Source organism: Erpetoichthys calabaricus, chromosome 2, assembly GCF_900747795.2.
Source record: "Erpetoichthys calabaricus chromosome 2, fErpCal1.3, whole genome shotgun sequence".
Lineage (NCBI taxonomy): Eukaryota > Metazoa > Chordata > Cladistia > Polypteriformes > Polypteridae > Erpetoichthys > Erpetoichthys calabaricus.
Window position 1 is genome coordinate 302,748,216 of NC_041395.2, and position 13,713 is coordinate 302,761,928.

The 13,713-nt window shown below is 38.5% G+C and overlaps 1 protein-coding gene across 1 annotated transcript in view; it reads left to right on the forward strand.

Annotated features, from left to right (window-relative positions):
- Positions 1-1,076: 1,076 nt before the first annotated feature.
- Positions 1,077-13,713, forward strand: part of LOC114645620 (VPS10 domain-containing receptor SorCS1) — a 1,182,623-nt gene continuing 1,169,986 nt past the window's right edge. Inside the window, 1 exon segment of the mRNA XM_051922161.1 lies at positions 1,077-2,457. Within this exon segment, the coding sequence (XP_051778121.1) occupies positions 1,729-2,457 (729 nt within the window). The 5' untranslated portion in view covers positions 1,077-1,728.

Consider the following 13,713-nt stretch of genomic DNA (forward strand, 5'->3'; position numbering starts at 1 on the left):
ATATACAGTACTAGCGCTTGCTACAGGATACTCTAATGTAATTAGAGCAGTAGCCCAAACATCACACAGAAACTTACTCAGTTGTTTCTTTCAATGGTGTGGGATTAAATAGCAATTGATACTCTTTCTGTACGTTGGACAATAGGGAATGAAGTCTGTCAGGTCTGATTTTGAACAAATGTGATAGCAAATTCACGCTCATCTTGTCTGCTGATACACAACTGTATCAGATGACACCTCCTTCCAAACTCTTAGCTGTAGATCTGCAGCATTGGCAGTATGTTATTCTTTGGAACCAAAGTAATCAATCATGGAGCACAGTTAACAGAGCCGCTATAATCAAAGCTGCTAAACCTTCTTATGGTGTCAGTTTAAAAAGAAATGTGAAGAAACACTGAGGGATGAAATAAAAAAAAAAAATCATTCAAGCACTTTGTTGTCAGTCAGTTTTTGTGTGTGTATCTATTCAACATTACTGCATTATTGGCAACCATTACTAGGGCTTGCACATGCATATCAGCAGTTTATGGTAAATGTGTTTCCAAAAAAAAAAAAAAAAAGCAATGATTGCCTGCTGCACAAACATTTAAATTTAGAATTGTCGGCTTCACTGAAGTGTGTCTCTGAATTCCCAGGTCTTTTGAAGAAAGTACACGCTTCTGGTTAGACCCTCTGCAAAAGCTGTAATCTTTTCTTGTAGTGCGCGTCTAAATGCCTTTCAAACGGACTTGTGCAGTGAATATACAGCCTCTGAAGTTTGTGCAATTTGTTTCTTTCTTCTACTAGTATTAAATGAATAACGATATATAAATAGCGCGTCTACCGATTACTGAAAAGGAAAATAAAAAAATGAACATAAATACCGATATACTGTATAAAGGGAGTGTTAACCACTATTCAACAAACCCTGAAAAGTTTTTTTTAATTTTCTTTTATCCATTCTAACATAATGTGAACAGATTTGGTCCACAGTTGGACAGAGGTGCAGACTAAGCCGATTATATACAAGAGTGCTTTTGCCAGGGTAGGGTTAAGATATCAAATAGGATTACAATGTGCCTACAAGTAAATATGTTTAATTTTGTAATAACTGCTTATAAAAGAGATCTCACTGACCGCTTCAACTTGTTTGCTAATAATGACAACCAGGCATAAACACAATACATGCAGCAAAAGTGCCCATGTAATAAAGTCAGATTCCAAATCAATGCCATGTATATTCATTCCCTCCGAGCCAAGCTCACCGCGTCTCGCTTCCTGCTCCCAGCACAGCGCTCTTTTGCGCAGGTACCTTCTGCTCTAAAAAGTTGGCTGGCGCCGAGGTTTACAAATGAAATGGATCTCGGCCACCTGCGAAGGAAACGTTGCAGCGCACAACCTGCAGGAAGATCAGTCCGCCGAAAAGGATGTATTAAAAAGTAATTTTCTGTGTATTTCGGTGAAAGGGAGGTTATAGCGGCGTAAAGATTAATGCAGTGGAACGAAAAGAGAAGAAAGAGCAAAGGAGTCAATCCTTCCCGTGGCTTCGTTCGGGCTCCGCCCCCCTTGTGGCGCTTCATTTGATCAAATCCTCCAACGTGAACAGCTTCTGTGAAAACCACTTTTATAACACTGCAAGTGTATACCGACAACTTCCAGGGAGTTCTTTGCCGGGATTGGGGATTATCATTGTTCAAACTGGTCTGCACTGAAAGGAAAGAAAGGAAAAGCTCAGTTTCATTGATCGCGATGGAGAGGAGGGTTGGATTCTGTCCTTTCTGGCAAATTGTATTTGTGCTGTGGCTTCTCATCTCCACATCTTTCGTTCTTTTTACCGAGGCAGAGATAAGTTGCAGATCCTGTCAGGCTGGAGCTCGTCCGGTGGGATTGTTTAGACTTCAGGAAATGGACAATCGTGGAATATCAGACGGAAATATTCCCTGGGACGTTATAAAGTATCCCGACTGGACCGATGAGGCAGACTCTGCAGACGCCGCAAAGAGCCGTTCTGCACTCGGCTGCAGAGAGCACCAGTCCGGCTGTCTCTCAGTTAAAAGCCGAAAGGTGAGGTCGGTGCGAAAGCGCAACGTAGACGTGGAGTTCTCTCCTGTTGGACTACTGGAACTGGCCGAAGACAGGAAGGAGACTGCTAGTCGAGACAAAAAAGTTTCCAGCGTTAGTCATGATGAGAAGGTCGACCGTATCAGGGCATCACTAAATGAAAGCCATGGACACAGGGGCAAAAGGGGTACCTACGGACCGTTACCGGAGGAGAAGAGCCGTATGCCTGCGGGCGGCAGCTATTCACTGCCGACTGGACACATACCGAGCCGATCCGAACTGATGTGGACAAGTGAGGAAGGGAGAATGACCAATCCAAGGCAGGAGGAGTTCAAACTCACAAGCAGCACCTTTTCGTTGACAGGGGATTCTGCTCACAATCAAGCCATGGTGCATTGGTCGGGACAAAACAGCAGTGTAAGTAGGTGCTATAGGGGCAGCCGTACAGGGGGTTTGGGGGTGAGTCCACGCCGCAAAATCCGCCTCGCACCTACTTTTGTAGACACGTGGTATTTATTGGTCATTTTGTATTGACATAAACCCGCGACTTTAAATAGGTGCACATGTCAAAATATACTGTGGCGCAAGTTTACAAAACATGTTCGCTGTGATCATTGTCTGCATTGGTGAAGATCTGAAGAGCGTGTGTGCTTGTCGGTGAAAAAAATCGAAAGAAGATTTGCAGTTTAAGGCGGCACGCTGTGTTCTACTCGGTGGATGCTCCGCAGACATGCTCCGGGGACTTGCATATTGCTTGCATATTGTCTGTATTGTCCATCCCGCTTTTGTACTTTAGTCAGTGCTGACGCGAGCCTATTTAAAAGTCGTCATTCTGCTCTGCGTCTTACACCGTACCTTTAAGAATTTGGCATATTTGTAACCAGGGATTCAGGGCCCCCTGGGGGTACTGGGAAGCTACAACCATATTATGAATGAAACGCATCCCCGTAAATGCAGGCTTAAGATAAATGCATTTCGAAATGATAACTTTGAAAGAATAAATTCAGTCAAGTAAGTCCCCTTGCAGTGATGGTCGGCTTTCTCTGGCTGTTACAAAGTGAGACAGACCGGGTGATTAAACGCTTGTAAATGTAATAATAAAAATGCAAAGAACAGGGATGTTGCAGGACGAAACAAAGATCAAGAGCGCTGGCCTTATGTTTTATAGGGTCTTGTGATGTGTTACTTTCTTCGTTTTCTCCAGACGCAATAGAAAGGTATCTGAATAACAGCGATGCCTCAAGAATCTAAAGGCTGAGTCGTCCTTTGTAATTTATCAGAGTTTACGAGATGCGGTGTTGCTTAAGAACTTGAGAACATCAGAATGAGCGCTGCAGCAAATTACGAGGGACTTCTGGCAACTGAGATGTCCAAAAACTGGGAACACTTCATGTTTTCGTATGGGCGAAATCAGTCAGAGTAATATATGAGCGTAGCATGCTGACGTGTTTCTAAACTGCACAGTTCTGAATTTTATGATAATTGCACTGCAGTATATTGTACAAAGGTATGTTTCAGCATAATAGATTCTTTCGTTTCTAGCCATTTTATTAATTATGCATAATATGGTTTAATCTAATAGGCTTGTATATTTAGAAAACATGTTACTGGATATTAGGATAGTACCTGTATTGAAACATGCCGGTGCTTAACAGGCAAAACTGTTTTTTCTTTAAGTTGTTCCACCCGACAGGGATGAGACAGCAGAGCGTCCAGTGCAGTCAGGGCTTAGCAGGCGATTATCTAAACATAAAGCACAGGAGTTGTGCAGGTCAGAGGTTAACAAGATCACTTGGACATGATTTATTAATCTGCAGCCCTGCCAGGCTTAACATTAAGTCGAGGAATATGCCACTGTTTCGACTCACAATTCACGAGAAGGAGCATTTCACTGATATATTTAATTTTTTTTATTTTTTAAATCTGAGGAGGGGCGTGTGACATTTTTCTAACAAAGCAAATAACATCAGTGTTAAAATTTATGGTTTCTGATTCTTGAATATACTTATGTATAAAATACTAGTTGAAATCATGTTTTCAAGATGGTGTTTTGATCAAGATTGCTATTGTTTTTGATGAGTTTAATGGACTTTAATATACTGGCACTTTTAAAATATTTTAGTAATTATAAATTAATATTCAGAGAAGCAAATTAAGGCATCAACATGAAGTGCAAACAAAGTTAATAAATATATATTGTTTATGCATTTTTAATCGTTTTTTTTTTTTTTTTTTGTTATAAAAAGTTTAAATAGCACTTACAGAAGAAGCCCAAGGGAAACAACGCCATTTCCTAATTACTCATCCTGTGCCTTTGGCTTCCAGACATGTGTTGTATTCATTTAATTGTTACATGAAGCTCTGTCCCCTAATAGTGCCTCAGTGATTTCTGTAGCTTTATATACAGCCTTAAAGTAGACATTTTCTTAGTATAATTGTCAATTGTCTTTCATCACAGTGAAGTCTGAGTGAGGCTAGGTAGTGTGGGCTTTTAACTCTGTGTTTTACAGTTTATCTGGCATGGCTAACAAGGTATTCATTACATGTTTGTGGCTGTGACACAAAGTTTTTTGCAAGCAATGTGTTTGTGGGGAAAAAACACAACCTAATTATCTCAGAACTCTCAAAGGGCTGATTGAAAAAGTAAAGTCATGCTGTGGGTTCAGAATACCACGGGATGTATGAGCAACTTAAACCAAATGCACTGGGCTTTGCATGCGTAGTAGTTAATAAAATCCATCCATCCGCTTTTCTAAACAACCTTAACTCAAGGACTGCTGTTTTTTTTTTCTGGATCATTCTTTGGATTCTTGCAACTATATGTGTAAAGGTGAAGGGAGGCTCATTTTACCAGATGGATGTAATGTAGGCAATTATGAAAAAAGAATGCAAATTAATAGATTATTCATATATTGTAATGGGGATATTGGAAAATTGCATTTAAAGAAAGTGCAATACATCAATGTTTATTCTCAGAAATATCATATTTAAATGAAAAAAATAATCTTTGATTTAATAGTAAGATTAAAATAGCAAAAAAATATATACCTAAAACTATGTTTGGGTTACATGGTGTTTAATGGATGTATCAATGAATTTGCTCTATTTTGATTGAGCCAGTTAGCCAATCAATCGATCAATCAACTTTTGGATTACATAAAGTCTTGCACTGTGCATTATTGACAAAGCTGTTTATAATGTTCAGTGGTGTAGTAGTTAATTCTTTGGACTTCAAACCCTGAGGCCGTGGCTTTAGATCCTGCTGCTGACACTGTGTGACCATTGAAAATACTGTCCTAAGTATAGGAACGTTTACTCCAAGTTACATTGCCTGCTTTTTGTTTTCTTCACATATACCAGTGAAAATCCATTACATATTATGAGATCTGAGTCCTAGGGAAATCCCATGTAGTATACTCAAAAAAAGAAAATACAGAAAACAAATTGCATTTGATATCAAACCTTTTGGTTTGCTTTGGATTTGAGATCCCACTGTGCTGCAGGCTGATACAATTCTGATATGTAATAAGTCTCTAAACTAAATAGAGAAGACTCAGATATTTTCATCACATTTTCAATCTTACTTTGCTTCAGAGTTAAAGTATCAATTGGCCAAAAATGAAAATACTTTTTTTTTAAAATATAATTCAGACTTTTAAATAAAGATAAATGTCATACTGTATGTTTCAAGGTCTAAATTGCTGTCATCTTTCGTTTACTTATTTATAACTCAATATACTAAAATATCTATCTATCTATCTATCTATCTATCTATCTATCTATCTATCTATCTATCTATCTATCTATCTATCTATCTATCTATCCTTTACATAAATTACCTGCATGTGTCCATGTGCATTGACTTTTAGATTTATGCAGTAAAATATGTATGATTGTCCCTGTTTGTCGAATAAATTTAAATTTTTATTTTTTTAATATTTATTATTCCATATGCTCTAAATACATATTTCACATTTCCATGTGCCTTGTTTTTTAAGTTTAAATAGTCTAAATTATATTTGATAAATATTTATATACAGTAGACAAACATACACACAAATATGCATTACATGTGTGCATGTGCTTTATTGCCAGCGACACCCTTGTCCTTTATATAGTGCCTTTCATATCTATCTATCTATCTATCTATCTATCTATCTATCTATCTATCTATCTATCTATCTATCTATCTTTTATATAGTGCCTTTCATATCTATCTATCTATCTATCTATCTATCTATCTATCTATCTATCTATCTATCTATCTATCTATCTATCTATCTATCTATCTATCTTTTATATAGTGCCTTTCATATCTATCTATTTATCCATCTTTTATATAGTGCCTTTCATATCTATTTGTCTATCTTTTATATAGTGCCTTTCATATCTATCTATCTATCTATCTATCTATCTATCTATCTATCTATCTATCTATCTATCTATCTATCTATCTATCTATCTATCTATCTATCTATCTATCTATGTTGGTTCACAGTATTGTGATGAATAAATAGATAGTATTTACAGAGGACACAGCTAAAGCTTTTACTTACGTTGTAAAAGCAGTAGACAGATGCAGAATGTGTCATAGTGTGTCAGGTCAAAAGGAGTAGAATTTCTTTAAATCGAGGATTTAATTACAGCAGCTCCTTTGGTTCACTATCCTTTTAATTTTTTTTTATTGTTTTGCATTAGTGATTATGATGAGCACCAGTGAACTGCTCAGTAGTGATTTGTGTCGATTAACACCTTCAATATGTGCCAGAGGCTACAGTAAGCTGTGTTACGGATGTGTGTAGCATTTCACTCAGAAGAAGTAGAATTAAAATAAAAAATGTCTTCAATAAGATCTGTTTTTTTGCAGTGATGTCCCCTGAAGGTTTGCAATACAATTACTTAGCCATATTCTCATATGTTATCTTGAAAATGAAACTTACAATAATTAGTTACTCTCTGTTTCCTCATCACTGTTGTATGCAAAAATCTGCCCCTTGGCCTTTGTCAGTAAGTTAGGATTTCACAAGGAATATTTATATCTTATCATTCCATTAGAACATATTTACAAAATGCATTAAATTAAGTACGCATACGCCTTCTGCTTATGCAAGGTTTACTGCCCTGTGTATGAAGTGCTGAAGAATAGCGGTGCTTTTTGCCTGTTTGTTCCTAATTTGCAGAGCAGTCCTCGATATGGGGCGTACAGTATGAGTTTAACAAAACGCTAACAAAGTGAGTTTGAAGTAATGTAAGCAGACCCTCAATCACAGAAGCCATGGAGGCACACACCGAATCGGACATCTTGAGATACTGCATTTCTCTGTAAGCATTCACTGCTCAAGTGCCTCTGTGCAGAAGTTCTCATTCCAGAAGACTCCATTGGGTGCTCATGATGTCATTTTATTGAAGCTGAGCTCAGTACTTTGGCACTACCTTGTGATGTCAACGTCTCATTGCATATTTAACGTCATTATCATTACCTTTGCCAGGGATTGTGTTAATTCCCTATTTCTTTCTAAACCATATGTGTAATGCTATATGTTGGCCTATCTATTTTTCTTTATTAATCTTGACTGGGGAGCCTATCCTAATGTATCTTGCAAGCTTAGAACTGGCTTTATTACTGTGATGTCTGATGGGCACTATGATTACAAACTGAGCAGCATCATCAGGTGTGATAAACTGACATTTGGGCTTCCACTTTTTTTGTATGTGACAGTCATTTGAAATATGTTAATTTTTAAAATAAAAACAGGAGTTCAGTAATGATGTATTTCACGCTGTATGCAGAGCCCGGGGTCTGTGTGCAGAGCTCTTTGGCGGCTGCAGAAGGACAGTTTCTGATCATTCCATGCCTAGGTTTAAAGGCTCCTCATTTAGCTGCAATTGTGCCTGTTAAGGATTCATTCTGCTATTCCTTAGAGACACACTGGCACAGCCTACCATTTTCTCCATTAGTCACAGGTCTGATGTTTCCACAGTCACTTTTGTTACATTTTATATGCCATTTCCACTGGCAGAAGAAGCCATAAAAGTCTCCTCATTGCTTGAAGGTTGGGTTATTTAGACAATGAAAAGCCCCAGATATTCCGATAATAAAACCTGGGTATCCTTCTGCCTGCAGAGTACACTGATTTAGATAATTAAACTGCAAAATTCTAATAAAAGTGAGTTTGTCTGCACATATTCATAGATAACAATTAGTGTATATGGTGCTAACTTATCCGTTTCTTACATGATGTTCAAGCCTTTTTTCATTGCACTATTGCTGTGAATGCATTGTAATAAATAATTTGTCCATTTAGTCTTTTAATAGACCATTATGGAAGTCATAAATAATGCCATTCCCTTTGCTTTTCTTTTGCTTTGCAGTTCAGCCTTCTCTGAATGAAATGACAGCTTGTTCTTATAAAATGAGTGTGTCAAAATGGAATAATGCAGCATTGGGTAGAACACAGAAGGAAACATTGAGCCGCGGCACCGGCCTGATCTTGAACTTTGGATTGCAATCACCACTTCTGGCTTCTCTGCTTAATCCTTCGTTTTCTCCTCCTTCTCACTGCTCACAGTATTGTGTTGTCCCACAAGGATAAAGGAATATTTTCTTAGCACTTTATGAATATGGGTTTATTGAGTCAAGTCTACCTTTATTGTATAAATTGACTTTTGTAATTTGCAAGGTAGCAAACCACCAACACATAGAACATTATAAGAAACACAAATGTCTTTGCCTCACTTCCCCTTCAGCATTTGTAGTGATGCTAAACACAAAATGATACTGAAAAACAGAAAATGTTTTTGATTTCCTTTTAATTTACTGTTAAAGTGTTCAGGCTAGTGTAGCAGACACAGAATGAATCCACCTTAATAAAAGGACAAGTGTGTGTCTTGGTATCTGTGTGTCCACCCGTCTCTGTTATATGCCATTTGTTATGGGATTCATAAAAGCAATGCTCTTTTGTGATGCACCATATGCTGGAATGAAAGTTGTAATGCATTTTATTACTATATGCGTTACAACATATATTTCAATGGATGGTGCACTGTAAACATTAACACTGCATATGTCTAAAAGAGAGTTAATGCTGGATTAACACAAATCAGCTTATCTACCTTAATAAAAGGACAAGTGTGTGTCAGTGTATCTGTGACAGATGGATGTGTCCAAAGAGGAAAAGGCCGCCATGAGAGAAAGGAATTGGTTACACATTATTATACCAGACCAAATGGACAGCCTATATATCAAGTTAAAAACGTCAGGCCTATGCTTATTACTTAGATTTCAACCTGACTTAGATGAATAGTCTAGCTAGTTAAAAATATTAAAATAACTAAGACAAATCTACCTTTGTAGATATTGTCCTTGATGATACAGCTAGTCAACTTACCCATCTTTGTTTTTTAGTCAGTGTATTTTATATCAAGGCACTCCATTGAATCCATCCATCCATTGAATCAGTTATTTTATATTTCACCTTTCAGTGATGAATATCAGCACCATATTTCTGCAGAAGAAGTACTGGCACACTAGTAAGGTAAAAGGCTTGCTCAGGCTCATGCAGTGACACAGCTTTGAGAATGGAGTTAGCCATGTTGTGGGTTATGATCAAAGTCCTTAGCCACTTTTAGACACTGCCCTAACACCAGACTTATACTTAGCATTCACTGGGGGAATTCTAGATCATCTAGGTTCAGGGGCTGCCCTAAATATATTTTAAGGCTATTATATTCTATTACCCTCTGGAACTTGGTAACATAGGAGACCCGGGTTCGCTTCCTGGGTCCTCCCTGCGTGGAGTTTGCATGTTCTCCCCATGTCTGCGTGAGTTTCCTCCGGGTACTCCGGTTTCCTCCCACAGTCCAAAGACATGCAGGTTAGGTGCATTGGCGATCCTAAATTGATCCTAGTGTGTGCTTGGTATGTGTGTGTGTGTGTGTATGCCCTGCGGTGGGCTGGCACTCTGTCCGGGGTTTGTTTCCTGTCTTGTGCCCTGTGTTGGCTGGGATTGGCTCCAGCAGACCCCCGTGACCCTGTAGTTAGGATATAGCGGGTTGGATAATGGATGGATGGAACTTGGTAACATTGCATCCAATGAGTCCTGACTATTCACTCATTAGTGCTGCTTGGCCTTTACCACAGCCTTGAACTCTTCATCGTCTTTATTTTACTAAGAGTAAACACTCATTCATTCATTCAATGTCAAACATGGACAACAGAGGTCTGCTGAAGTGAGCTGTGTGGTGTCCATTCACCAGTTTGCTGTATCCATGTCTGATAGGGGTGACATGTAAGTCTTTTCAAGCCTGTGAGTGAATTGTCACCTTGAGCTGGAATGACAGTGTCCAGGCATGTAACATGGCCAAAAGGTGAGAGTCAGGGACAGGCAGTGTTATCCTTAGATTTGAGGGCAGTGCAGAAGATAACTTTGGAGCTCCACAAGAAGTCGTCCAAATACAGTATATATATATATAATATATACAGTATATATATATGTATATACAGTATATATATAAAATCTGTCTGTATGTCTGTCTGCTTTTCACGAGAGAACTACTTAACGGATTTAGATCAGGTTTTTTTCTATAATTTGCTTGAACATTTTGGTCGATTTTGTGACTTCTCTCGTGCTATGTATCATAGTTCGCCTGCGCCATTATTTATTTGCATGAATCCGAGAGACATGCAGTGGCCGAGGGGAGGGGGACAGGGACCTCCTCACTCTCGTGCTAGCCTCGGGGTGTGTACCTTACCTCCGCTTAGCTAGCGAACGAGAGAACTACTTCACAGATATAGATCAGTTTTTTTTCTGTAATTTGCTTGAACATTCCGGTTGATTTTGCGAATTCTCTCATCGCGCTAAGAATCATAGTTTGCTGATATTATATTTGCGCTAATCTGAGACAGAGGCTGCGGGCCGTGGGGAGGTGGGAAGCGTGACGTCAGGAGTGGGGAGCCGGGTGGGGCCCTCCTCACTGTCCTGTTTCAGTACTATGTGGCCGGAGCCATGGGGGATGGCTAGTATATCAATTAAGTCAAAGTATCTAGTATTGGCATCACAGGTGGAAAGATTCAGTCCTTTGTATGTGAGTGGCCAGTGTTGACCAGGTCTTAGAATCACAGAGAATGAGATGCTACTTTTGTGTAAGCCCTTTATCTTGGTCCATCTGCACAGGAAGTAGATGATTTGTCTTTCATTCTGTCAAACTGCACTCTCTGGGTACTCTTTCTTACTGTCATAGCCATGCTGGCTGACTGCTTGCTGGTGGGTGGTTCATCCACTCATGGTGTCACTCACAAACTGGCTTCTGTGATAAGAAAACTGAAACTCAAATGCAAAAGGTCTATCGAAAAGAATAAAAGGCAAAAAATTAAAAGTACAGGCAGGAAGAAGAAACACAAGCAGGAGTATCAAGATGCAGAATTCAGAATGATACTGGACACTAAACACAAAATGGTTGATGGCTTTCATTCAGGCTGCTACAACAGCCCCCCACCGAGGGTTGTGCTCCCTTTTTAAATATTAGTCCTCCAGTTACGTGACTGCCACAGATTAGTGTTGCCTGGCTACATAATAAAATGGATGGAGTTAAGGGGGCACAACATCTTATGTCATATGAGAAAGTAGTCTGGCATGTGGTAAGCAGTCCCTTCATGATGTTAGCAGAATTGTCAAGTGAAGCTAACGGAACACAGTAGGTGTGTGTGTACTGAAGAGAAGACGTGTATTTGCTTAGAGTTGCATTTTTGCTCAGGGTCTTTTAAGTAGGCACGCAAGGGTTTTTTGGAACAACACTCCAAATGTGCGTGTTTTGTTTTGTTAAATAAGTACTTCTGGAAAACCCTTTCATAACTGGCTGGGGTGTGCATTCAAATGGGTTTGAGCTTTTGAACCGAAGACCCACTTCTCCCTCAATCATTGGTCAGGAGGGGTGAGGCGGGTCCTAATTTGAAAAGGTCATTCCCATTTGAGTCTAATGAGAGCATTTTTCTAAAGAGGTTTATTTAACAAAATTTCAGCTAAAATATGTGAGTTTTGTAAGTTAGGAGCATACAATTGGATTAATGACATATGGGTTAATAAACTGAGATTTCCTTACATGGACATTTTTCTTTTTGTTCAGCTTTGGCCCCCTGTTGTGTCAAAAGTTTTATTTCTGTTCTCCATAAAAGCACAAGAATAAAATTTTTTATTGGCCATTACTACATACAACATGGAGTAAGTAACAGATAAAAATAATACTTTTTTGAGTGGAGTATTCCTTTAAGAAACATCTACCATGATATCCAATATGACACTGCTTGCTTGTTTCTTATCATACCCAGTTTGATGAACTCGCTTCCACCCTGCATTTGTCACTGGGAATATGACTTAAAATTAGACAAGATCAAATTTTCTTTGTAAGAAGTGGTCCAAGGCATTTTAAGAATTTGGCAAGAATGTATTAGTATTAAATTAAGATAAACAATTGTGTCTCTGTTCAACTTTTTGATGTCTCAGCATATAGTGGAGACTAATGTGTATTGAGCTCTTTGTTCACATGGCTGTCTGATTTCCGGAGGAGAAGGAGCTTGATATTGATTTGATTTTATTTGATATTAAACATAAATGTATGTTACTAGCATTGATTACATTTTGGTTTTCTGTGTGTTGAAATAATTGCAATGTGATTCATAAAAAATACTAAATTATTTAGAAACAATTAAAATGGTCAACGCTTAAGCCAAAATATACTAATGCATTGTTAAGAAGTACAAATCTCAATTAAAAACAGCCAAGAACATGAATAAGTGTTGGAGGATGAATTTGAGAAATTGTATACGTTATTTAAAATGTGTTTTTATCTTGGGAGTCTAGTTAAGACTATTGTTGGAGTTGTATGCAATATGTTTCACATTATTCTGGTAGGTGAATGTGTTTATTCCCTCTAATAACCTCCGTCCTAACGATTCAACTTTCTATGAATTAAAATGGTGCAGGTTGTTATTATCCACAAGACTGATTTTTTTCACCTATCCAGCCCTCTGTTTTTCCCTTTTCTTTTTACTCTTTTGGATAGATTATGGCTTATCGCAGGTCTGTTACAGAGTAGGCAGTGTGGTTTGCTGGTTAAGGCTTTGGACTTCAAATCCTGAGGTTGTGGGTTCAGATCCCCCTACTGACACTGTGTGACCCCAAGCAAGTCACTTGACCTGCCTGTGTTCCAACTAGAAAACCAAAAGAAATGTCACCAATTGTATCATAAATGTTGCGAGTCACCTTAGATAAAGGTGTCAGCCAAATAAATAAATGTAAATGCAGAATATGCTTGCACTCAACAGCCACTCATCTTGGCATCTCCAGTACATTTAACACACAAGTCTTTGAGATAGGATGAAGAATTTGGGGAACTGGTAGAAAAAATATGCAGACATGGGGAAAACATGCAAACTTTACACAGTTAGTGACCAACCAAAAAGAGCTGCGGCTCAGTGCTAACCGGACCCATGACACTTCAATTGTAAAACTGCATTCTGCAATGCTGCAGAGTCCTACCAAAAGCAGTAATTACAAATCAAGACTAGTATCACCCATTAAGCCACTGTGTCACTCACACCAACCTCCGCAAAACACAAAAACAAACTTGGTCATTTTCTTTTTAGAAGCTTATCCCATCGTAGACTGCTGATGTCCA